The following is a 24,224-nucleotide window of genomic DNA, read 5'->3' as shown; positions in this document are numbered from 1 at the left end:
AATACTTTTTACAGTTACTTTTCTTATTTACTTATATAAATATTTTATTTTTCTTTTCTTTTGTTGTTGTTGCTTCTTACCCCCAGAGTTCTCTTGGAATAAGCCGAGATCTTTGCATAGCCAAAAGAGGCAGTCATTGGGACAAATTGGACTAATGGTTTGTCTGAGCCTTAGGACCGGTTCTATATTGAATGGACATTGAAGAATAGAATGCCACTGGTTTGGGACTCTCTGCTTAGCCATTGGAGATGGTGCAGGACAATGAGCCTGGACAAGACAGAAGATGCACATGTGAGAATGCTCACAGAATAAAAGTCACCGTAATTGAGCCACATTACACTTTTTGATATGGTCACAATGATAAAAGTTACTCAGAATAACTTGAGGAATGAAGGGTCACCATCCCTAAAATTTAGAGAGTTACTATTTTTGGACCCCAGAATCTATTCGCGCCATTATCTTTGTTTTTGCACGAGGATTTTTTGTCTATGCCAAGGTCAAATTTTGCACTGATCGTGGAGAATTTTAGAACAGAAGGCTTAAACAGGAAAATTGTTGAATGTATGCCATGTGGCACAAATGCCCAAAAGAGAGAGAGAGAGAGAGAGAGAGAGCGCATTAAAAAAAACGTAATAGCCATAAGGGGCAGATAGAAGAATGAAGTTTTGAGGAGCTAAGGGCAAATTGTTACAAGAAAATCAGCCATGGAGAGCACTTCTACGTCTCTGACTCAAGTACGGAGGTAGAGCTTGCTCCCTCGAATCAACTCTCTCTCTATTCTTAGAGAAAATGCTTCGCATGATGGGCTAATTCCATCAAAGGTACAATTCTGTGTTTTCTCTCAAAATCTACACATGAATCATTGAGTATTGGTCACAGAAAATGCACAACATGCTCGACAATAAGAATATTGAATTCAAAGATCTGCAAACTGTAATTCTGCACACGAATCATTGCGTTTTGGTCACATGCTGAACAGTAAAAACAGTGAATTTTGCACATGCTGGACAATAATAACAGTGTGCTGGACAATAAGAACAGTGAATTCAGAGATCTGCAGACTGCAATTCTGCACACGAATCATTGAGTTTTGGTCACAAAAAATGCTTTCCTAAAAGGGATGTTGATCTGGACATGCTGTACTGTTCTTATGCAGCTGGGATTTACTCAAAAGAGATGAAAATCAATTGTTCACAGGTTATGTATTTTGAAACATTATCATTTTTGTAATTTTCAATCTTTCAATTGATAAAGAAATATCAAGAGGGGCTCCGGTCTTCAAGGCCAATTTGGTGTTAAGCGAGGGAGTGAGGTCTCTGCTTATGTGTGTGTGTAAAGACCAGGTGTTAATTGAAGGAACTACCGCTTTATGTGAGTCATAGACCGGTTTCATCCCACCCTCTTCTATATCACACCTTGATCACCTCTCATCATCTTTCCAAAACCTTGGATTACACTCATCTGCATCACACACCCTAGGGGTTGGATCTTCCATCTCCGCTCCTAGCACCTTTTGAATTTCCTTCCATCCCATTCTCTACCTCTTTGTACAATGGTACTTCGTTAGGGGGAATGCCACTCTTTAACACAGTGCCTCTCACCTTTCAGCAAATGAGCACACCCATAACTCCTGAGTCAACTGTGATGGGCATCCCCCTCACTATCCCCAGCTTTACATCTCACATGACCACTCATATGCAGGGGTTTCCATCCTTAGCTTATGGTGCGTCTTCACACTCTCCTTGGGTTACACCTACACAAGGATTCCTATATTTTGCTCCCCATGTTCCCATACCACCTCCTTTGGTTCCCCATGTGGCTACCATGCCCATGCCTAGTCAGCCCATCCCTACCTATGAATCCACCTTGCACACTACTCGCATGCCTGGTGGGCACTTTGGGGCCCATTCCCAAGTGTACTCCACTTCCCCATCCTACCCCCACTACCCGTTTTAACGAGTCAAATTTCACCATTTGGTCTAATTTCATACAACAAGTGCTTGAGTCTCAGGGTCTTTGGAACCTCATCATTCGTCTAGAGCCTATGCCGGACCCTCGACTAGCTCACCTTGATTACATTCATTAATGGAGAGCACACAACGCCACACCCAATGTTGAGCTGATGCAAGGATTGCTTCCTGAGTTTCACTCTCAGTTGCAACACTTTCCACTCCCGTCAGAGCGTTGGCGTCACCTTCTCGACCGCTATGTGGCTCATAATCGTACTTGGCGCATCAATCTCGACTTTGAGCTTCAAGAGTTCTCTGTTAAGAAAGGGGATGATCTAAAAGTCAAGCTGGCCGAATATAGGCGGTTACTTGCCGAGTTCGCCACTACTGGCTCTCCAAAGTCAGATGACAATCAGGTTACATTCTTCTTGAATAAATTGCCCGAAAAATACTTCAATTTCGTTCAACACATCATCTCCCAATCTCGATTGCCAACCTTCTACGGATTTGAGTGCCGGTTCTTGCGTTATGTAAGGCTGCATGATCAAGTCCACAAGAAATCCTCATCATAGCCTTATTCAGAGCAAAGGGGGTTGGTTGCCTCTTCTTCGGGAGGGAAAACCACTAGTGGCAAGAACTCGCAAGATGCGAAGGCAAGCCAATCAAAGGGTGACTTCTCTTCCTCAAATGGAACCAAAGAATCTAGATCTATTTGGTAACAACTCCTTAAGAAAAACCGATTTTGCACACACTGCAAGAGAGCAAGCCATGTGAACGAGGAGTGTCGCTCCAAGGCCCAAGGTCTTCCACCTAAAAAGCCTCAGCAGACCGCTGCGACTACACAGTCCAGTGGGGCTACGCCTTTCGCTCCTGCTTCATCTACTCCTTCAACACCCATTGTTGCTGCTGGACATGTGGCTCGCGTACAACCTCAGCAGCCCATTTCTTTCACTACCCCTGAGGGACTGGCTAATTGGTGCGCAGGTTTCGATCCCGTTGCACTTCATGCATCTATCTCACCTTCCTTTCCACCTCGTCAAGTGTTCCCTTGGCAAAGCCCTGCTACTGGACGTATGCAATGGTGGCCACCTTCTTAGACTAGCATGTCTCTACGTCCTTTCAGATACCCTAGTTCAGTCTAGCATTCATTTTTCGCACTCTTAGAGTCGGGCCCATAGGATTCATTGTCCTTAGCTTTTCCATTCTTTTGTCTTCCACTAAATTTACTCACACATACACATTCATTGCATTTATTTTGAGTTAGATTTCCTTTCTGTTATGTTTTGCTTTGGAGCATCTCATCATTAACCTCTGTGTTTGTAGATTCTCATCTCTTTTGTAGGGTTTTGTCTTTCAATGTAGGGCTAACTTGCAAATTGCTTTGGTCCTATCTCGACTAGCGACGTGGGGATACGCACCGTTCCTTTCATGGTTTCATCATCCTAGGAGTGCTTGCTCTTCTTCTAGCATGGCAGTTTCCCCTCCCGAGGCGGATCGTGCAGCATCTCTCTCGATGCTATCATGGTGGTGACTTCTACCTTGCTCTTCTAGCAGGGTGCTTCATCCACTTTTTCTTATTTCATTCCTTATGGTTCTCGACACCATACAAAGACCGACATCAGGCTCCTCTTCCTTCTTCGGCATCTACATCCAGGTTGAGAGGGGGATTCCTACACTCCTTGGTATTCTACAGGCTTCAGTACTTTGTCTTCGACATCGGCTTCTCCCCCTTGTTGTACCTTACCCTTTGCATTGCATGATTTCATCATCTTTGTACTAGGGCACTTGGGCAAGTAAACAATTTCCCAACAAGAAACACTGTCCAAGTGGCACCTACTACATAAGCATTCTTCAGCATGTAGCATACTTTACGCAGAGCACCACTTGAGCGGATCCTAAGCTGTTTCCACCAGCGGTGGTTGTTACCACAGCACCATCCTCCATTACATGGATACCTCATCATCTATTTTTCCTCGTCATCAACACCCTGATTGGATGGGTTAGCTTGTACTGTTTTATAATGTGTTGGGTGTACCCTCCCTGCTCCCATCTTCTCGGTTACTTTTACTCAATCGGTCGCATCCCATAAAATTTACTCACTTTTTTTTTTTAAACAAAAAAAGTTCCATGTAGTTCCATCCGTCTTTGTAAAGCTTGGTAGGCCATTGGGCAGCCAACGTGCACCCTTTGTCCGATGCTTTGTCCTCTCTGGGGTGACTACTTGGATTCCCTTGGTAAGATAACTATTCCCTATGTAGTCTTTGTAGGCCACTGGGCAGCCGCCGTGCACCCTTTGTCCGATGCCCTGGCTACTTTGGGGTGGGACGCCTTGGGGTCACTAAACATCACAATGGCTGGCCTAACCTTTTGGCTCAGTTTTGGGCCTAAGAGGGGGTGTTGAGCTAAAACATACATTACTTGCTGATTAGCCTCTTAAACAACCCCAAAACACACTAAAAAATGCTCTTTTAGAGTAAAACCCTAAAACAGGGAGCGGTTCGAGAGAGTTCAGTGGAAACCCTAAAACGGGGAGCGGTTCGAGAGAGTTCAATGAAAACCCTAATTTTTGGGACACCCTTTCACATCTATAAATAGACAGGCTGCCCCCATTCGGCCTCATTCCGTTTGTGCAGGTTTCACACTCTCCAATGCACATTTCAGCCATCATCAGTTGTCGCCTCTGTCTCTAGCAACCCCTGATATCAGTGTTTTACAGTTTCCTCTCTCTTCACACTCCGATTGGTGGTCACAGACTTGGGATTCGTCTCCGGTGGACGTCACACTCCGACATTGCTCTGCCCTTGAGCACACTGTACACTCTTACATTCATTTACAGCATTCGTTCACTTTAGAGATGTGATCTCTCTCTCCCTTCTTCTGTTTATGTTTGAGTTTTAAGTTTTGCGTTTAGGGTTTAAGTTTTTGAGCTTTGCGTTTAGGGTTTGAGTTTTGCCCTCTGTGTCTATGTCTGTCTCTTTGTGGATCTGTCATGATCGTACACTCTATGTGTCCTCAATGCAAACCCAACAGTTGATATTACAAGGGGTGGAGGCTGCCCAAAGCTTGGAGCATGTAGAGAAGGCAAAATCGGGTAACAATGATGGAAAGACAAGAGGCTAAGAATTCTTTGAGAATGAGGTGGACTCATCCTTTTGTGGTGACCTTTCTATCGACCTTCCAATGTATATGGAGTTGTGTCAGAAGATTGACATGGGACCATAGGCTACCTCATACTTGAAACATCCACCTACTCAATTCGTTGATGAATCACTTATAAGGGTACTCTAGAATATGCATTTTAAGTAAGATCATTTTTTTAAGAGTTATATTACTGTGCTTTGCTTAAATCTTTATATTGATTATACTAACATCAATTTTTGTATGTGCAGGTGACCTTTGTGGATATTTGGACAGCATGATGAGACGAGGGATGAGCGACGAGGAGCTACAAGAGATCTTCACACGTATGTCTCCAAATCACATGGCTCAATTCAAAGATATGGCAGACCAAGAGCTGTCACAGACACCATTAGGCCATTCCATTCGATCTACTTAAACACGCTCTGATGCTTTGGTTTCCAATAGACGAGGTCGACGCTCCAAACTTGGGCCGAACGCAGAAAGTGGTTCTGAGAGATGCTGCAGAGACGTGGATGCGGTGAGCCCGCGGTCGGCTCGAGATACAAGTGGTACTCCTCGCTCTTGTGCAAGTTCGAGAGAGAGTGGCTCAAGTGGTTGTTTGGGAGATACCAACGCAGTGTCTCCGTCTCGTCATTCAACTGAATTTGCGTCACCTGTGGGATTTGTCACACCTATGGGGATATCTACTCCAGTCACTCCAGCTTTTGCTCAGCTGTCCGCAAGTGACACCCCTATGGGTGCTACTCCGAGAGATACCATCCCCGTGGGTACACCAGATATACACAGGTCTCTTGGATATGCCCAAGAGCGCGATCGCAGGTGGGAGAGGACACATCTTAGACACACCCTCTGTATAGATACCTTGTAGATGATAGGACAAGAGCCATCATCATAAATGATGAGGGGAGGGGAGGAGAGTGATGGCTCGTATGAAAGAGTTATGCCAACAAGTTTTTCATCACGTCTTGGATCATTGGAAGAACATACCAGAGGGGAGCAAAGATTACATAGTACCATCCTTGCATTAGGAGTTTCCAGTACCCACCGCAATAGATAGATTCTCCACAGGCTAGATGATAAAGATAGATTTTTCACAGGCTAGATAATGGAATATATACGTGCATATATGTCACACAGACAATTGAACGCATACAAGGCACTTAAGAGTGGAGCCTCAAAGCCCGAGTGGCTAGACACAGATGACTGATACCAACTCAAGGAAGAGGCTACAGATTCTCCAGGATATTGGAGACAGTAACGCAAGGCAGCGAGGGTACGATTGGAGGCAAGAGTAGTCTATCATCTTGAGAGTGGCGGCCACAAGACTTCTCTGGAGGACTTTGTAAGTTTTTCTTTTGTTTTTCTCGCTTATTTTTTTGCAATATCGCTTATACTGACAATTGTATTTCCAATAATTGTATTTTGTTTTCTTTGCAGCACTTCATTACAAACCGCGATCCCACCGGCCTAGAGACTCGATATACAGAGATACACGGTCTCACTGCATTGATTGATAGATTGTACGAACATGGCAGCCCAATAAGTCACTCATCTTTCTTATCCGTACTTACTAATTTTAATTAAAATGCATTATTATATGGTGAACTGATGGGTAGTTGTTTGTTTTTTTGCAAAGTCTGTTCGATGCTCCTTTGCGGCGGAACGAGCTTTCGAATGGCGAGGATCTATAGCTCATACTTGGATCTGTGAAGCACACATCCTTTTCTTTTTGGTCCTGTGATTTATGTAGGCATTTTCAATGCACTATGTTATTATCATCCTTTGTATCTTGCCATGATTCCATGAGCACTTTCATTCAGCAATCTTGTATTTATTTTATGTATCAATCTTGGGGATTCAAGTACACTTTGCCTTCATTTTGACGACCATTGTATACTTTACTATAATCCTTTTGTATAGCCCAAATACAGCACATAGTGCTACATGTGGCAGGACAGCAAGAAAAAAAAATCTCTATAACCGTCGCTATTAGCGTCGCAAATTTATTGCACATGTCGCTACTTGCATCGCAAACTGTCGCTATTTGCGTTGTTATTTACAAATAGCAATGCCAATAGCGACGCAAATAGCGACATTTCTATGGCGTTGCTAATACCGACATGTTTAGCAATGACGAAGGCAATTTTTTTGCTAAACATTTTTGTCGCTTTGAACGTCGATATGAGGTCTGTATTTTGTAGTGATGTTTGCCAGGAGATTACTATTCAATGTACTAGTCACTATGTTTGGTATGCAGATCGGTATCGTTTTCACTGCACCTCTGAAACTCGACATTTGCATCCATTATGCTCGATGTAATCAGTTATGCTTGCTATGGCATTGGTTATGCTTGGTGTAGCATCAATTAATGATTATCAAGGGCTGATTATCGAATGTTGGTTTTCAGCGTATAATCATTAATATTTAGTCGTATTCAGCTCAGTTTTTTATCAGCTTGAGAACCGTTTACGGTCACTTTTTGGATTAGTTTTTGCATTGATTGCTGGTCAGTTTTTGCAATGAGTTTGTGCTCAGTTCGGGGTCACATTTGTAGCAGTTTGTGATCAATTCTCAGATCAGCAAAAGTGATCAGTTTATGATCAGATTATACTCAGTTTTCAATGGTTTACATCTAGGTCCATGGACAACAGCATATGATATGATGTCATTGATGTTTTAGCCAATGGTTTACATCTAGGTCCATGGACAACAGCATATGATATGATATCATTGATATTTTAGCCAATGGTTTATGCTTAGTTTTCGCAATACTACGGTTTGGTTTTACCAGATGAGTTGAGCTCATGAAAAATGGTCATGTCACATGATAATCTGACAATATTTTTGAGATTCTTTGTGAGTCTTTATGTTATATTATGTTGGATGGTAATTTTCAACATATGTTGGACATATGGAATGGTTGAACAACAATGCACAATGTTGTGTTGACTATGATACCTTATGAAAATTCCAATGTAGTACTTTACTTTTGATGCATTTGGCAGTGCAATCGAGGACGATTGCAAGGATTTCAAGGAGAAGGGCTATCATGAGGATATGTAATTTTCAAACCTCACTTAACATATAGATTAATTTTTAATCACATGATTAAGTAAATGTTGCACATGTGATGTGCCAGAGGCCCAAGAAAATCACGAGATGTCAAAGGCAAAAGTTGTTATAAGTTATGTTGCACAAGTACTTGGTAGTATCTGGTGTCAATTGTTAGCCTAGATCATTTATTTTGCCATAAGTGTCAGTAGTAGGTGACACTAGAAAAATGGCGTTTAATGGTACCTAATGCCAATTTGATGGTCAAAGATGGTGCAAAGACACTCGAGAATGGAAGTTGTCTAGCCAATTTAATTATTGGCTAGTCAAATTATTTTTCAGGGCACCGAAATAATTATTAGATTAATTTTTAGTATTTAAAAACTGAAAATTAATGCTTATTTATGGATAATACTAGAAAAACCATTTGGGAAGGCTATCACTTGTCAAAAATGCCCATGCAAGACTGAAAAACGTCTTTAGAGACTGGAGATGCATTTTTAATGTATTCAGTCTGCAAGAGAGAGGGAGGAGATGTTGCTGGTCTGATTTGCAGCCATTCGAGGACCTTCTGAGGTAGCCAGGGGCAGGAGAAGACCAATCAACAGCAGGTGACAAAATCTACAGGCTGTTGAGACAGGGCAGTAGCAGTAAATGATTGATTTTCTTCAAATCTTTGCATCTACAAGCTGTTGTGGCAAGGTAGCAGCTTCATTTGACTGATTTTCAGTCATTCTTCGCAACAAAACTCTAAATTTTCTCTCTCTACAGCTTTCTCTCTCATATCCCAACCTTTTCACAGCCTTGCTCCCAAGATCTCAGCATTTGGAACCTTGGAGGCTGAGAAATTGCAAATTTCTATGCTGTTAACCCTAATTTCTAACCCCAATTTACAGCAAAAATTAGAGTTTAGCAACAGCCAATTGGAAGCTCCATGACTTGGATTCAACAGGGCTGAAGCTGAATTTCGGCTAAATTCAAGTGAAGGACTAGCCAGCCATTGAATTTGGGGCATTTCCATCATCTATGAAGTGGATGAGGGCCAATCAAGTACCAAATCAAGGCGCAAATCAGATTGAAGACTTGCTGGTCACTTTGGACAGCAAGGGGAGTTTGAATTGCGAAGAGGATCGGGAGAATCCCATTGTAAATCAACTTCTTCTTCAATAAAGATAAAGAAATACCAAAAGGGGCACCAATTTTGGGACCAATCGAGTGTGCATTGTCCAAGATCAGTAGGTAAATTTGTATTTTCAGATTTGCATTTATTGTTTGTTGCTGTTATTAAGTTGTAATTAGGGATTAACCACCCATCCACGGAAGGAAGGCTGGTTTCAGCAACTCAAGCGGTGATGGTGGCGACCAAAAGATATACTCTGATACCACTATTAGGTTAGGGTTTAGCAACACACACGCACACACACGCACACTGAACAAGTGAACAACAAGAGAAGAAAGTGCTAGAAGGTCCCATCCACTATGTAAGAATGATTTATAAGTGCAATCCCTAAATATGGCATATTGTATGCTTTTACACAATAAGTTGCCCCTAAAGTTTTAACTTGATCTATTGTGTGTGTAGTGTATATGTTGAATCGTAGCCCCACTCAAGTATTGGCTGAATGTATGCCTTATGAGGCTTGGAATGGCTGAAAATCAATGGTGTCACATATTCATGCCTTTGGTTGTTTAGCATATGCTTTGGTGCCATAGCCACGAAGACATAAATTACAAGCCAAGGTTGTCAAAGGCATTTTTATTGATTACAGTGCAAAAAGCAAAGGGTACCACTTGTACCAACCCTCCACCAAGATTTTTGTTAATAGAGATGTGGTATTCGCAGAACAAATTGGTCAACCCTTCATAGTCAAAATCAGCCCAACGTGGGACTTACGGACATGTTTGATAGTATGTTTTCAAGGCATTGCTAATGATAAAGTGGCCAATGAAAGGGCTGCTATTCGAGAAGCTAAGGCCCCCTAAATGGTTGTTAGATACATAGGCTCAGAAAGTAAAATGTGTCACTTGCATAAGGCTCTCTATGGTCTAAAGCAAGCACCTAGGGCATGGTATGAAAAGATACATGCATAATTGAGTGCTCTTGGATTCAATAATTCATATACTGAAAGCACACTTTATGTCTGCAAAGATGGGGATAATCTCTTGATTCTCATTCTTTATATGAATGTAATATTTCCGCTCAAAAATATTGTTGAACTTGACTCCCCGCACGCCGCGCAAGGTTATCTCCCATAGCGTAATTATCAGTAGATTAATCCGTACCCAGCACGCACAAAAATGAGGCCTCCGCATTGAGCAATTGAGGCCAGGGGTTCAAGACCGCATAGCCACGGGGAAACACCCTTTTTGAAGGGGCAAAATGGAGTGGTTAAATTAGGCAAATTTTTTTATATGATTAGGGGAAGGCCGATGCATGGCTGGAGGAGAGGGAGTGTGGGGAGGAATGGCCTAGGTTGAGTGGTGTGGGTTGCATGAGGGAGGGAGCCATGCAAAATCCACGTGGTGGAGCTTCCTTTCCCCCCCCCCCCCCCCCAAGGCTATAAAAACACCCCTTAGTGTGGCACAAGGGGAATCAGGAGGATAGAGAAGAGGAGAAGGCTACGTGAGGGAGGATCAGACAAACGGAGAGAGAAAAAGGGGTCGTCTCTGCTGCTGTCGTCGGCTGTCCACCTGCGCCGTACTAAGGAGAGAAGAGGGAGTATAGGGGACTAAAAGGGAATGAGGCGGCCGTGCTGCTGAAGGAGGAGGCTGCCACGTTGCACGATCAGAGGGGGAGGAAGAAGTCGTTGCTGCCGCCTGCCTGAAGAACGCCCACTGTGGAAGTCGCCAGCTGCCGCTCCACTGCCATACCACTGCCGCCAATACTCCGCCTTGTCACCATAAACCCCCCTGTCGTCATAAATTTTCCGCCCCCCCTCAATCATTACCTTTTTCCTCACGTGGTTCCTGGGAAGCAGAAGCTTCTTGGAAGCTTCTAAAGGCAAGGCTTAAGGCCTTGTGCACACGGATTGAACCCGAGGGAAAAAAATCCCAGCCTCCTTAGGCCCTGTGCATACATCTCATTCATGGGGTTCAAGATCCAAGCTTCCAAGGGCCTGATCCCACGCAAGAGAGAAAATTCGCAAACCGTAAGTCTTCGGGACGCACGTATAACTCGAGGAAAGCCACTGCAACAAAAGTACGCTGCATAACAATGGCTCCCAAGAAAACGCAAGGCGCACCCGCGGGAGGTTTCTCCCCGACCTTACACATGGACATCACCGCGGATCCACAAATCCAGGTTTTATGAATTTAATCCCACGTATAAGAAATGCTTTAAACACATTTAATTCCATAGGGGGAATGCATTTTTACGCTTATCATTAATTCACGTAGGAGTGATAAAAGCACATTTGCGAAAGTATCTCTGTAAACGATGGATAGGGATTGGTGCATATCATGCAATTGGATCCTTTGCATCTCCAAAGTTATCACTTACTCGCCCTATGAACTTAGTCGCAAATTGCCTTGTCGTGCATTTTCAAAGTGGAAGTCTAAAACGCATATTACCTAGGGTTAAAGAGGAAATTGTTAAGTGCATTGGCTGTGAAGGAAAAGAGTATCTTGCATTTAGTCAAATAACTTTCTTGTTATGACTCGAATGGAAAAATTGTTAACATCCGTTGCACGGCATGAAAATGAAACAATGGACATTGCAAGTTGCATGCAAAAGATGCTTGGAAATGGATTAAGTCAACACTAGCCTTAGTTTTGCATGAACTTCATTCACGATGTTGTATCTAAGGGTCGCATGTTACATATTCGTAAATTTCATTTCATCGAGTTGCATTTAGAAAAGATTGCATGGCTTATCAAAGCATGAAACTCGATTGCCTAGACAAAAAGCTGTAGGCATGATTCTTTGATGTAAGTCCTAGTAGGTCCTATGAAAGTTATTCTACAAATTATCATGCGTTTTGACTTTAGCAAGAAAAGATAGGGTTATTGGAAACCTTGTGGTGCGTGGAAGTAATGAATCGCATGTTTATATGTATTGTGACGTCTTGCAAACTAGCTTAGCATCTCTATGAAAGAATTGTCCTTATCACAAGACAAGTAGTTCAATTTATCCAAATCACTTGTGATATTATAACTGTTAGGGTTTCGTATAGGCATAACTAGTCGACACAATAAATACCTCAAGTACTAGCTAGGGCTTGGCACGTTGGAAGTGCTGCCTAATATCGCACTTGGAACGCCAAGTCGAAATCCTCAAACCCAAAGGTCCTACCCACATTCACGGAATGTTTGGATCAATTGGACGCTCATGCAAACAACAATCTAGGGTTTCTACCCTAAGGATCGTTCGACCTAATGCTAAAACTCGGATTGAGTTTGAAAACCCTAGGACCGAACATTGTCGGCCTAGTACAATTAAGGAAGGGTTGGGTAGGAAGACACCCCAAACCCTGCGTCTTGTACAAACATAATTCCTTGACCAGGAAACCCCGTCCAATGGGTGAAATGATCCCATGGGATAGATGCGACACTTGTGCAACAAGCTGTAACGTCGCATGGCCTTGTGGTTTAATCACGAGATAGATTTGTCATTCCTTGAAATGAGGTTGGCAAGTTCTAGCGCAAGTCTAACTTGCAAGAAGATGAGTAGTCATCCTGTTAAATCACCTTCTTGGGGTAATTTGCCAAGATAAGGGAAGTTATGTATTGCTTAGTAAGCAAATGATCAATCAAGTTAGAGCGACATGGTCGCCAGGATTTACTGTTAATTTATGAAACCTAAGGTGTTGGTTAAGTTGGGTTAACAGGGTATGGCCCTAACCCAAGGACAAAGGGTGAACAAACAGACCCTTGGGGGATCTTGCCAAGTCGCAATTGATCCCGGATCGAACGTTGGATGCATTCGGAGAGAAGGATTCACATCTTAGCAGTTAGCCAAATAAACGACCACTGGATTGATTGTGCTTGTAGCAGTTTAGGAGCACTGTTTGCATTGTTTGCTCAAGGAACTAAAAGATGAAAAGTTAATTAATGCTTCAGGTTGAAGGCCTGAAGGGAGAGGCAGCATCAATTACCCCCGACTGTCTGCCTGACCCTAACCAAGGGGGTTGTTAGCCGCACCAAGAACGTGGACCGAACCCGCCGCGAGAGGTCTCTCCGTTGAGCGCTACTTGAAGTAAGAGGACGCTTGGGTGCCAGGGGGGGCTCTGCCTGTAAATCCCTTGCCTTCCGGTGTAAATGCCCCGAACAACGTAGTATACTTAACAATTATGATATTCGCTTGTTTTCGAGATTTAATATAAAAGAGAATGAACACTTAAAGCTGAAAATGAAAATTACTCACAAAATTACAGCCATGAAAATGTAAAAGTAATGGAGACAAGATTGAGGGTTGAAGATGGGCGAAATCCCTCCCCCCCCCCTCCCCCGAAGGAATGTATTTCTGCTCAGCCCAAGACCCTTAGGGAAGAGCTCAATTACAATCAACCTGAGAGTGAGGAGAAGTAATTCTCACTCTCACAAGATCATGCAAAGATGTACAAACACACATGCATTGTCTATTATGCAATGATAAGAACCGATTTCTTTACAGTATGAGAGAAGAAAGAGGGGAAATCAGCCTTTCTCCATCATTGATCAGCAGTACATGGATACGGCTTGCTTCTTGTTGCTAAAATGGAAGAAAGAGCTTGAGAAGAAGGTGCTGTAATGAATTTACAGGCTTGCTGTCCTGTAAAACAGCAGTGATAGAAGAGGGAATATGGAGGAATTTGATAATGGAGAAGTGGGGGATGATGATGGGGATGGATGGGGCCAGTTTCTGGCTATCTGTGGATGTTGTACATGAGTTTACAGCAAAGAAAAATGATGTTGAATGAAGAAAAACGAGCTCTTATTTATAGGAGAGGGAAGAGCTAGTACAAAAGGGGAAAGTGGAGTAGCACAAGACAAGTGTCCAGCCACATGTCATGAGATGTGACAAGTGGTGGGACACTTGGAAACTTGTGTGACAAGTGTCTTGACACTTGTCTCTTCTCTATGGCCTTCCTTTTTAGGCTAAATACTGTCAAGAATAGAAACAACCAAATTTAGTAAGCACAGTCAGAGTACAAAATTTACTATTTTTAAAATGACATCCCTATTTTTTAGAACTAGCATTTTTAGGCTAATTCGAGGCTCCTAAAGTTTAGAGACCTCCTAAAATTTAGGGCCCCCCCCAATATGGGTGTCATATGAAAGATTTTTCCGTGTACATCGCAAAAACGGTATCAGAATCTTCATGTGACTTTCCTATGCAAAGAAATGTGCATTTCAAGCTTTCAGCCCACACATGCACATTGTACAAGCATTTCATAATCATGCCATCTTATTGATTGTAACTGTCTGTTCTGGCGGATCTAGCCCACACTTCAAGGTATCAATCCTTTCTGTGTGCGAGTCTAAACCTGATATGCGTGAGTTCTGATCACAGGTGCCCAATCGGGCCATATAGATGGAAGTGTGAACTATCTTTTCTCTAACCCACCGCGTGGGTCCACCATAACCTGTGACCACTCATCAGTGGCCAGCTCCAATGCACTTTTCTTTATATCTAATTAGTGCAAAGAAAACAAATTTAATAAATCATTATATAGACAAATTAATGAAAAAGGATACAAATTCTGTTTCTATAGAGTTGTGATAGCCCTCTGGCTTTTATTCAGCTGTCCTCACCTGAAAAGCTTCTTGATATGGCTGAAGAATGTCTGGGTAATCCTTCATGAAATTTTCATCTACCCACTGTGCATCTGTTGTGGGTAGATTCTTGAATTTTAGCAAGAATTTTCGTGTCACAAGGCCACTTCTCGTGGTTCGATCCTTGTTAAACAAAATCTGTTCAAGTTCCAAGAGTTGCTCTGTTTCTTCAACTTTTGGGGGATCTTCAGTAATGGGTTCCTTTGGTTCTAGTCCTATGTAAGGTTTTAGCAAACTTACATTAAAAGCATTGTGTATTTTTCAATGAGCAGGAAGCTCAAGTCGATAAGGAACTTCATTTATTTTCTCAATCACTTTGAAAGGTCCAAAATATCTACTGGAGAGCTTTGGAAAAGATGAATTTTGACCGGAACCTTGTTTGAGCCTGCTTTTATCAAACTTTAGCAAGACATATTGACCTTTTTCAAAAGCCAAAGGTCTTCTTCATTTATCTGCTTGCTTCTTTTATCGCTCTTGGGCAACTTTGATAGTGGCTCAAACTTGATCCATTGCTGTTTTTAAATCTGAAGCAAACTCATCAACAGCAAAAATCTTATCTTTAGTGCGAATAATTGGAGGAGGAATCACTTTACCCTGTACTATTTCATTTGGAGCTTTCCCTGTGGATGAGTGCACTGTATTGTTGTAAGCAAACTCCAATAATGGAAGATATTTCTCCCATTGTGACTTATGTTCACTAACATAAGCTTTCAACATATCCAAAAGAGTGAGATTCATCACCTCTGTTTGGCCGTCAGTTTAAGGATGAAAAGCTGAGGAGAACTTTAAAGTGGTTCCCAAATTCTCAAATAAAGCACGCCAAAAGTTACTTGTGAATTTGGAGTCTCTATCTGAAATGATCTCAGAAGGCATACCATGTAATCTGAAGATATGCTGAATGAAAAGTCTTGCAGCTTGTGCGGATTTCAATGTTTTATGACATGGAATAAAATGTGATTGCTTACTAAATCGATCAATTATGACCCAAATCATATCATGACCTTGAGGTGTTCTTGGAATACCTGAGATGAAATCCATTGTGATAGATTCCTATGGATCTTTGGGCACTCGAAGAGGTTGCAACAATCCTGGAGTCTTCTACCTATCATACTTGGATTTTTGGCATACTAGACAAGCCTCAATGAAGTTATGTGTATCTCTTCGTAATGTTGGCCAATAAAAGTAGCGCTCAATTGCACTTAGAGCGGCTGCCCTCCCTCTATGCTCTGCATAAGGGGGTTTATGACTTTCTTTAAGCACCTTTTGTCGAACAGGAAGAGTGACGCAAAGGCGATTGTTCATGAGAAGGAATAATCTGAATGAGAACCTCCTTGTTGTAAATTTGACCAAATTGCTGCAAAATTAATATCTTCATCATAAGTATTCTTCATCGTTTGAAAATCTTCATGATGAGCCACTGTAATAGTTGCAATGCGAGGCACTCTAGAAAGTGCATCAGCAACTACATTTTGGTTCCCTGGAGTGTACATAATTTGAAAATGAAACATAGACAAGAAATTTTCCCATCTTACATGTTTCTCCTACAAATGCTTTTGAGTCTTGAAATACTTCAAGCTCTGATGATCAATTTTAATAAGGAATTCATTGCCTAAAAGATAATGTTTCCATATCTTCAAAGCATGAACCACTGCTAAGAGCTCCTTTTCATATATGTCATACATTTTCTCCACATCATTTAGACGGCGGCTTTCAAAGGCTACGGCATGGCCTTCTTGATTTAGCACTGCACCAATACAATCACCACAAGCATCTGCTTCCACCACAATGGTTTTACCAAATCTGGAATGATAAGAACAGGTCCAAAAGTAAGAGCTATTTTAAACCTTGTGAAGGCTGCCTTCTCTTTTTCCTTCCATTGGAAATAGGTCTTCTTCTTTGTAAGGTCATGAAGTGGAGAAGCCATATGTGCAAAATGCTTGATGAAGCGGCAGTAATAAGAGCATAAGCCAAGAAACGATCGCACCTCATGTACATCATGAAGATGAGGCCATTCTTGGATTATCCTGATCTTTTCAGGATCCATCTGAATCCCTTCAGAAGAGATGACATGCCCAAGGTAATTTATTTTATGCATGAAAAATTCACTCTTTTTACCATTTACCAAGAGTTGATTTTGTTGAAGTAATTGTAGAACAATCTCCAAGTGCTGATGATGCTCCTCTTCATTCTTGCTAAAGACAAGAATATCATCAAAGAAAGTACCGACATATTGTCAATGTTCTCTAAAGATGCGCTCCATCATTCGATTAAAGGTGGCTGGTGCATTGGTTAATCCGAAAGGAACCACCAAGAATTCATAAGGACCGTATGAAGTGCGAAAAGCAGTTTTGTGTACATCTTGTGGTATTACCCTAATTTGATGATAACCACTCTTTAGATCAATGCGGCTGAAAACCTTTGAGCCTCCTAGACGATCCAAAATGTCGTCAATTCTGGAAATAGGAAACCGATTCTTCACAGTGATTTTATTGAGGACTCGATAATCAATGCACATCTTGAATGTGCCATCTTTCTTTTGAACAAGAAGAACCGGTGAACAAAATGGTGAGCTACTTGACCTAATTAGCCCACGGTTGAGTAGGTCTTCGACTTGCTTTCTGATTTCTTCTTGTTGAGGACGGCTCACACGGTCGCTATATTAGGAGGAGAACTGCCCTGAATAATATCAATATGATGGTCTTCTGGCCTTTCTGGGGGAAGCTGATAAGGAAGATCTTCCGAAAAACAATCTTTATACTTTTCCAAGAGCTGAAGTCGCTCTTGGTTTTCAGCATTCATATTATCTTTTACATCAGTGACATAAAGCAAACAACATTGAACACAATCCTTAATTGCTCTAGAGACTTGCATATGGCTTACCATAGGTATGGTGTCTCCAGAAACTCCAGCTTGAATCTCGTACTTCTTGCCTTTGTTGGTGAGTTCTACCTTCTTTTTCTGAGAGAAGATGGTTGAATCTTTGTCACTGTAGGCTTGAATTTGAAACTTGAGCTTGCCAATGTAGGGTGTCACAGTCTTCACTGTATCACCTTCATCGGCATTTAAAGCTTGGCGAACTTCTGCCGGAGTATCCATCTCTTCATTCTTTAATCCAAGCTCTTTAGCTAATTGCAAGGAAATGACATTTTCATTCATCCCAAGATCTATCAAGAATAGTGCTTACTTACCTTGCAACTGTCCCCAAGCTTTTAATAATTTGCGCATCTCTGGAGTGTGAGTTGTATTTGCAACTACATCACAGATAGCATTGATTTTCATTGGCGACTTAGGCTTGTTGTAAAAAACCTTGCTTTGTCCTTTGTCTGAACATTGCTTCGCTATGTGGCCTGTTTGTCCACATTTAAAGCACTTCCCTTCTTTCATGAAATGTTGCTTTTCTTCTTCGGAAAGTTGCTTTGCTTGTGGGTATAGATTGGAGCGAAATTGAGGAGCATTAGGAGGTGCATAGGGCTTCATCTTCTTTTGATTTAATGGCTGCTTTTGCCGTTGTTTTTGTCATTCATTTGGGGCTGAATACTCCTCATCATCAGCTACTCTCTTCTTATCATTCTTTTGGAATGATTTATTGCCATTGTGCTCCATTTCCCATGTCTCAGTATGGTCAATGAGTTCCCTGAGACTAGAACAATGATAATGATTAAGAGCAGTACGAAGTTTAAAATGCAAACCTCCTTGAAACTTCCTAAGCTTTTCCGAACTGTTGATCTTCTTGAAATGTTGAACCTTCAAAAGTAGCTCCCAAAATCTCTTAGTATAAAACCAAGTGACTCATTTTTCCTTTGCCAAAGCCGATCCCATTCCATTTTTACAGCTCTTTTGAAATGAACAGGAAGAAATTGGCTTTGTATCATGCGAACAAAGAACCGCCATGATTTTGGGACAGCATGATCATATTCCAACCCCGTCCACCAAGTATGGGCTAAGTCAGTCAAATGTAAAGCTGCAAACTTAATCTTTTCTTTTTTTTTATACTTGTCACGACCATACAAAATTTGAAATTGACGAATAAACTTCAGAAAAAGATCAGGATTTCAAAAACCATCATACATACTGAACTTGATCTTCTTTTCAAGTTGAGATAGTGACTTAGTCTTCTTCTTCTTCTTATGCCTTTGTCCATGCCCGGATCTTGAGGTTGAAGATGATAAAGTGCTTGATGGAGATGAAGATGGAGACGAGGGTGAAGAATGTCGACGCCTTTGACGATGATGAGGGCTTTCACGAGAAGGGTGTGACTCTTCGTCACTAGAAGAGGGTCCATCAGAGTAGGCACCAGATGACTTTGAAGAAGAGGATGAGCTTCGATGCGATCTCTCTCTTTGTCTTAAAGTAGAATGGGACTGCCTCTTAGAAGTAGTTGGACTTCTTGATCGGCTCCTTTCATTGGTATGGCTTTGTCTCCTTAAAGCAGATGGGTTTCTTTCCTTGAATTCTTTGGGATTCTCAACTTTTTCTAGTTTGAGAAGTTGATCACGAATTTGCTGATTCTCCTCTCTAAGACTTTGAATGGCTTGAAGGATAGCACTCGACTGATCCATTGAGACTCTAAGAAAAATATGCTCAAGCACTCAATGCAAGGGCTGAAAACAAACAAACTTATAATTATAAGCACTACCAGTGTTGGGGTGAGGACCGAGCCAAAGCTCTGATACCACTGTAAATGCCCCAAACAACGTAGTATACTTAACAATTATGATATTCGCTTGTTTTCGAGGTTTAATATAAAAGAGAATGAACACTTAAAGCTGAAAATGAAAATTACTCACAAAATTACAGCCATGAAAATGTAAAAGTAATGGAGACAAGATTGAGGGTTGAAGATGGGCAAACCTCCTCCCCCCCCCCCCCCCGGAAGGAATGTATTTCTGCTCAACCCAAGTCCCTCAGGAAAGAGCTCAGTTACAATCAACCTGAGAGTGAGGAGCAGTAATTCTCACTCTCACAAGATCATGCAAAGATGTATAAACACACATGCATTATCTATTATGCAATGATAAGAACCTTTACAGTATGAGAGAAGAAAGAGGGAAAATCAGCCTTTCTCCATCGTTAATCAGCAGTACATAGATAGGGCTTGCTTCTTGTTGCTAAAATGGAAGAAATAGCTCCAGAAGAAGGTGCTGTAATGAATAAGAAAGAGGGAAAATTAGCCTTTCTCCATCGTTAATCAACAGTACATAGATAGGGCTTGCTTCTTGTTGCTAAAATGGAAGAAATAGCTCCAGAAGAAGGTGCTATAATGAATTTACAGACTTGTCCTGTAAAACAACAGTGATAGAAGAGGAAACATGGAGGAATTTGATAATGGAGAAGAGGAGGATGATGATGGGGATAGATGGGGCCAGTTTCTGCTATCTGTGGATGCTGTACATGAGTTTACAGCAAAGAAAAATGATGCTGAATGAAGAAAAACGAGCTCTTATTTATAGGAGAGGGAAGAGCTAGTACAAAAGGGGAAAGTGGAGTAGCACAAGACAAGTGTCTAGCCACATGTCATGAGATGTGACAAGTGGTGGGACAATTGGAAACTTGTGTGACAAGTGTCTTGACGCTTGTCTCTTCTCTATGGCCTTCCTTTTTGGACTGAATCCTGTCAAGAATAGAAACAACCAAATTTAGTAAGCACAGTCAGAGTACAAAATTTACTATTTTTAGAATGACATCCCTATTTTTTAGGACTAGCATTTTTAGGCTAATTCGAGGCTCTTAAAATTTAGAGACCTCCTAAAATTTAGGGACCCCCCCAATATGGGTGTCATATGAAAGCTTTTTCCGTGTACATCGCAAAAACGGTATCAGAATCTTCATGTGACTTTCCTATGCAAAGAAATATGCATTTCAAGCTTTCAGTCCACACATGCACATTGTACAACCATTTCATGATCATGCCATCTTGTTGATTGTAACTGTCTGTTCTGGCAGATCTAGCCCATACTTCAAGGCATCAATCCTTTCTGTGTGCGAGTCTTACCCTGATATGCGTGCGTTCTAGTCACAGGCGCCCAATCGGGCCATATAGGTGGAAGTGTGAACTATCTTTTCTCTAACCCACCGCGTGGGTCCACCATAACCTCTAACCACTCATCAGTGGCCAGCTCCAATGCACTTTTCTTTATATCTAATTAGTGCAAAGGAAACAATTTTAATAAATCATTATATAGACAAATTAATGAAAAAGGATACAAATTCTGTTTCTATAGAGTTGTGATATCTGGGCCCTGCACAAGAGGCCAACGTGACTCGGGATTGGATCTCGAGGCCCGCATACTAGTCTACGGGCAGAATCTTGGATTAGTAATCCTTGTGGATTGCTGGATAGCCTTCGGACAGATTATGAATTGCCTTCGGGTAGATTATGGATTAGCCTACAGGCTGGATTTTATGGATGTATTCCAAAGATAAGTAAAATAACCTGTTGAAAAGGAACTTGTTTGGTATTGTTTTTCTATGTCAAGTGCTAAGATTACGTGAAGGAACCAGTGTCTAACTGGCTAATTAAGGAAGCTGCTTGATGGTGTTCAACTAAATGTGGTAGGTAGTTAGACAACTAAAACAACCCTGAGGAAAGTGCGGTGGATGTAGCCATGGGTCCGTCCTACGGATGGGTGGTCCCGGTTGGCCGTGAATTTTTCTCAAACGAAATGGACAGCAAGGAGCTCTTCTCAAAGGAAATGAACAGCAAGGGCGCTGACCTAGAGTTTAGGTTACTAGAATCCCGATTTATGCTGTTTTAGGGGAACGGAATGGGACTATGCCTTATAGACAAAGAGGTCGAGCCTTGCATCCCTCTCGTTTTCCATTCTCCTTGAACCAAGTGCAGCATGAATCCGCTTCGACCCTGGCGTTTTTGCATGAAGTAGTTCGCCTGGGATTCGACGCTAGCTGCCATTTTAGGAAATTGACCATTAGGGAAAACCCTGATTCAGGTCGGTCCTAAGTGGGAACGGCTGGAATACTTCCGCTACGTGGCAAACTCGGAAAGTCCTAGATCACAAACCCCGTAACATTTCATGGGAGTGCCGGGCAAAGCTTTCTAGACTCTCTTCCCGATGGACTGCTAAGACGTGTCCTGAAAGGGAACAGGTAGACACATTACAATGAATGACATGTTGTTGACTAAACCTCATGCAGTTGAAGGGGTATTATTGTGGAGAAGTCTAAGTACATTGGGCAACTAACTAAGTTTTTGAGATGCAAGACTGCAAGCCTATCTCTACTCCAGTTGAGACAAGCCACAAGTTTACACTTGAGGGTGCAAGAGATCCATTCGAAGCATCTCTTTATCAGCAAACTGTTGGTTGTTTATCATATTTCTGTAATACACAGCCAAATATTCAATTTGGGATCTCTCAGTTGGCATGCTTTATACACAGCCCTGGTACTACACATTGGCAAGCAGTCAAACGTGTCTATTGTTATCTCAAAGTCACTCAATGTTCCTCCAAGGTTCTTCTTTTTGGTAAAGGCCACAATCCTACTCAATTAAGCAAGAATCCACTTGTACCCAACATTTACTAGCATTTCAAGAGTTTCTCCATCTCCCCAAACAAGGCATCCCTTTACATGTAGTAGGAAATTGCCATCAAATGAGGACAAGTAGGTTCCACAAGCAAACAGCCATAAGAGCGTCTCTGCACATTTGGGTGCATGAGATGGACCATCTCTTGCAAAACAATGAACTTTTCTACTTTACAGCTTTCATATGTGAAGCTCTATCCACAGGATATTTAACTGTGCTTGTTGATACTGCAGCTTTTGAGTCTTCACTAAGCCTTACATGGCACTCTTACAATGTGATCAGTACTCCACCTATTCACACTGCAAAAGCTGTCACATGGAGTAGTTGTGCAATACAAGTTCCAAAATGTATACTCCTACAGTTCGATCGGAAGCCACAAAAGATGAAAACAAAACAACATATTGATACTCCAGAAAGTCATACCTCATTCAGAGACAGATCAGTGATCCACTACTACCCATAAGCTTTGGCCATGGATAAGGAGATGTGTGAAAGACAACTGAATGCCATGAAGCTGAGTACATAAAAGTTTTTCATCAGTGGGCTGCATAAGTCACTTCTTTCTCTTCTCTCTTCATTATCGTGGAAAAATGAAGCTGGACACATTCCTGGCTAGCTCCCATTGCCCAATTCTACACGTCTAAATACATGTCAACATAAACCATGATTCGTTGTTGAGACAGAATGCAAACATGACATTCCTGGCTACTCCCATTTGCCCAATTCTACAATGGAAGTAGCCCAATACTACATGTCTGGACTTACTATATGTCAACATAAATAAATGATTATTCGCCGTTGACACAGAACCCAAAGATCATTAATGGGAGTGACATGGACAAACACTAGTGCTCCCTGACCAGCTAAATTTCTCCCAACTCCAATGATGGCGTGCTGCATCTCTACTCACCACCGCTCGGATAAAGACATCTACTACAATCACTGATCATTTCAGTTAAATAAAATACAAAAAGGAGACTGAATCCCAAAGACAAGGATAAACTCAAACTGGAGTAATTGTGACAGTACGCAGGGAGTAGGACCAGCTGTTTCATGCGATACCTTCCGGGCGAGCTGTCGAAAGGCGAGCTTTATGTCTGCAGCTGACGCATCCGAACCAACACCCAAGACTCCATAGTGATCCTTGCTGGTGCTTGTTTGTCTTGTCTGTCTTCTAGACCAGTGGCCGCCTCCTCTCTTATCCCCTGCATGAGCTCTCCAGCAAAAGGGAGGTCTTCGCCGCCGCGGTGCTGCCAAAGTCATGGCTTGGTTTGATCCAAAACCAGAGACAGGTTGAAGCCTCCATGGCGAAACGGAGGCCATGTCCAGTTAACCCAAGCCTCTCATGCTAGCATCGAAGCTCGCAATGAGCTCCGCGATTCTGTACACGTAGCAAAGCAAGAACATTCGATTATCTATCCAGGGCCTGGCATGGCAGCCTCGAGAGTGCCTATGCACTACCTTACTTCGGAAGGCGTAGGTAAGGACAGCCAAACCACCCCACCTTCTTTAAGCATCCCTTGGAGAAGCTCAGTTCATGATGTTGCCGTAATCCACAATGTGGAAATTGTGGTGTGAAATTGTATAGAACTTTTTCTATCTTACACATATTTATATCTATATTATTTTATATCCATATCATATATATTCTCTCACTCTCTTTCTCATGATGGCTCCCTCTCTAAGGTTGGTTACACACCAAGTGATGGATGGCCAATCCCGTGTGAGCATGCACTTTTTGAAACTAGGCACAGCCATGGGCGTCTTACCTTTACACACCAAATGGACAC

At 42.0% G+C, this 24,224-nt stretch overlaps 1 protein-coding gene across 4 annotated transcripts in view; it reads right to left on the bottom strand.

The window, feature by feature from the left end:
• LOC148027098 (Chaperone DnaJ-domain superfamily protein) overlaps window positions 1–23,999 on the bottom strand; it is a 39,858-nt gene extending 15,859 nt beyond the window's left edge. For all 4 annotated transcript variants that reach the window (XR_015692937.1, XR_015692936.1, XM_087691632.1 and 1 more), the window contains exon 1: window positions 23,497–23,999. Coding sequence is in view for 2 of the 4 variants with exons in the window: in XM_087691632.1 (XP_087547758.1) it covers window positions 23,497–23,757 (261 nt within the window). In the remaining 2 variants the exon portion in view is untranslated. The remainder of the gene's footprint in view (window positions 1–23,496) is intronic.
• Between the last annotated feature and the right edge of the window lie 225 nt (window positions 24,000–24,224).

Source organism: Lygodium microphyllum, chromosome 13 (genome assembly GCF_053477565.2).
Source record: "Lygodium microphyllum isolate KBCC chromosome 13, Lygodium_microphyllum_v1.1.10, whole genome shotgun sequence".
NCBI lineage: Eukaryota > Viridiplantae > Streptophyta > Polypodiopsida > Schizaeales > Lygodiaceae > Lygodium > Lygodium microphyllum.
This window is presented reverse-complemented; position numbering and strand designations above follow the sequence as displayed.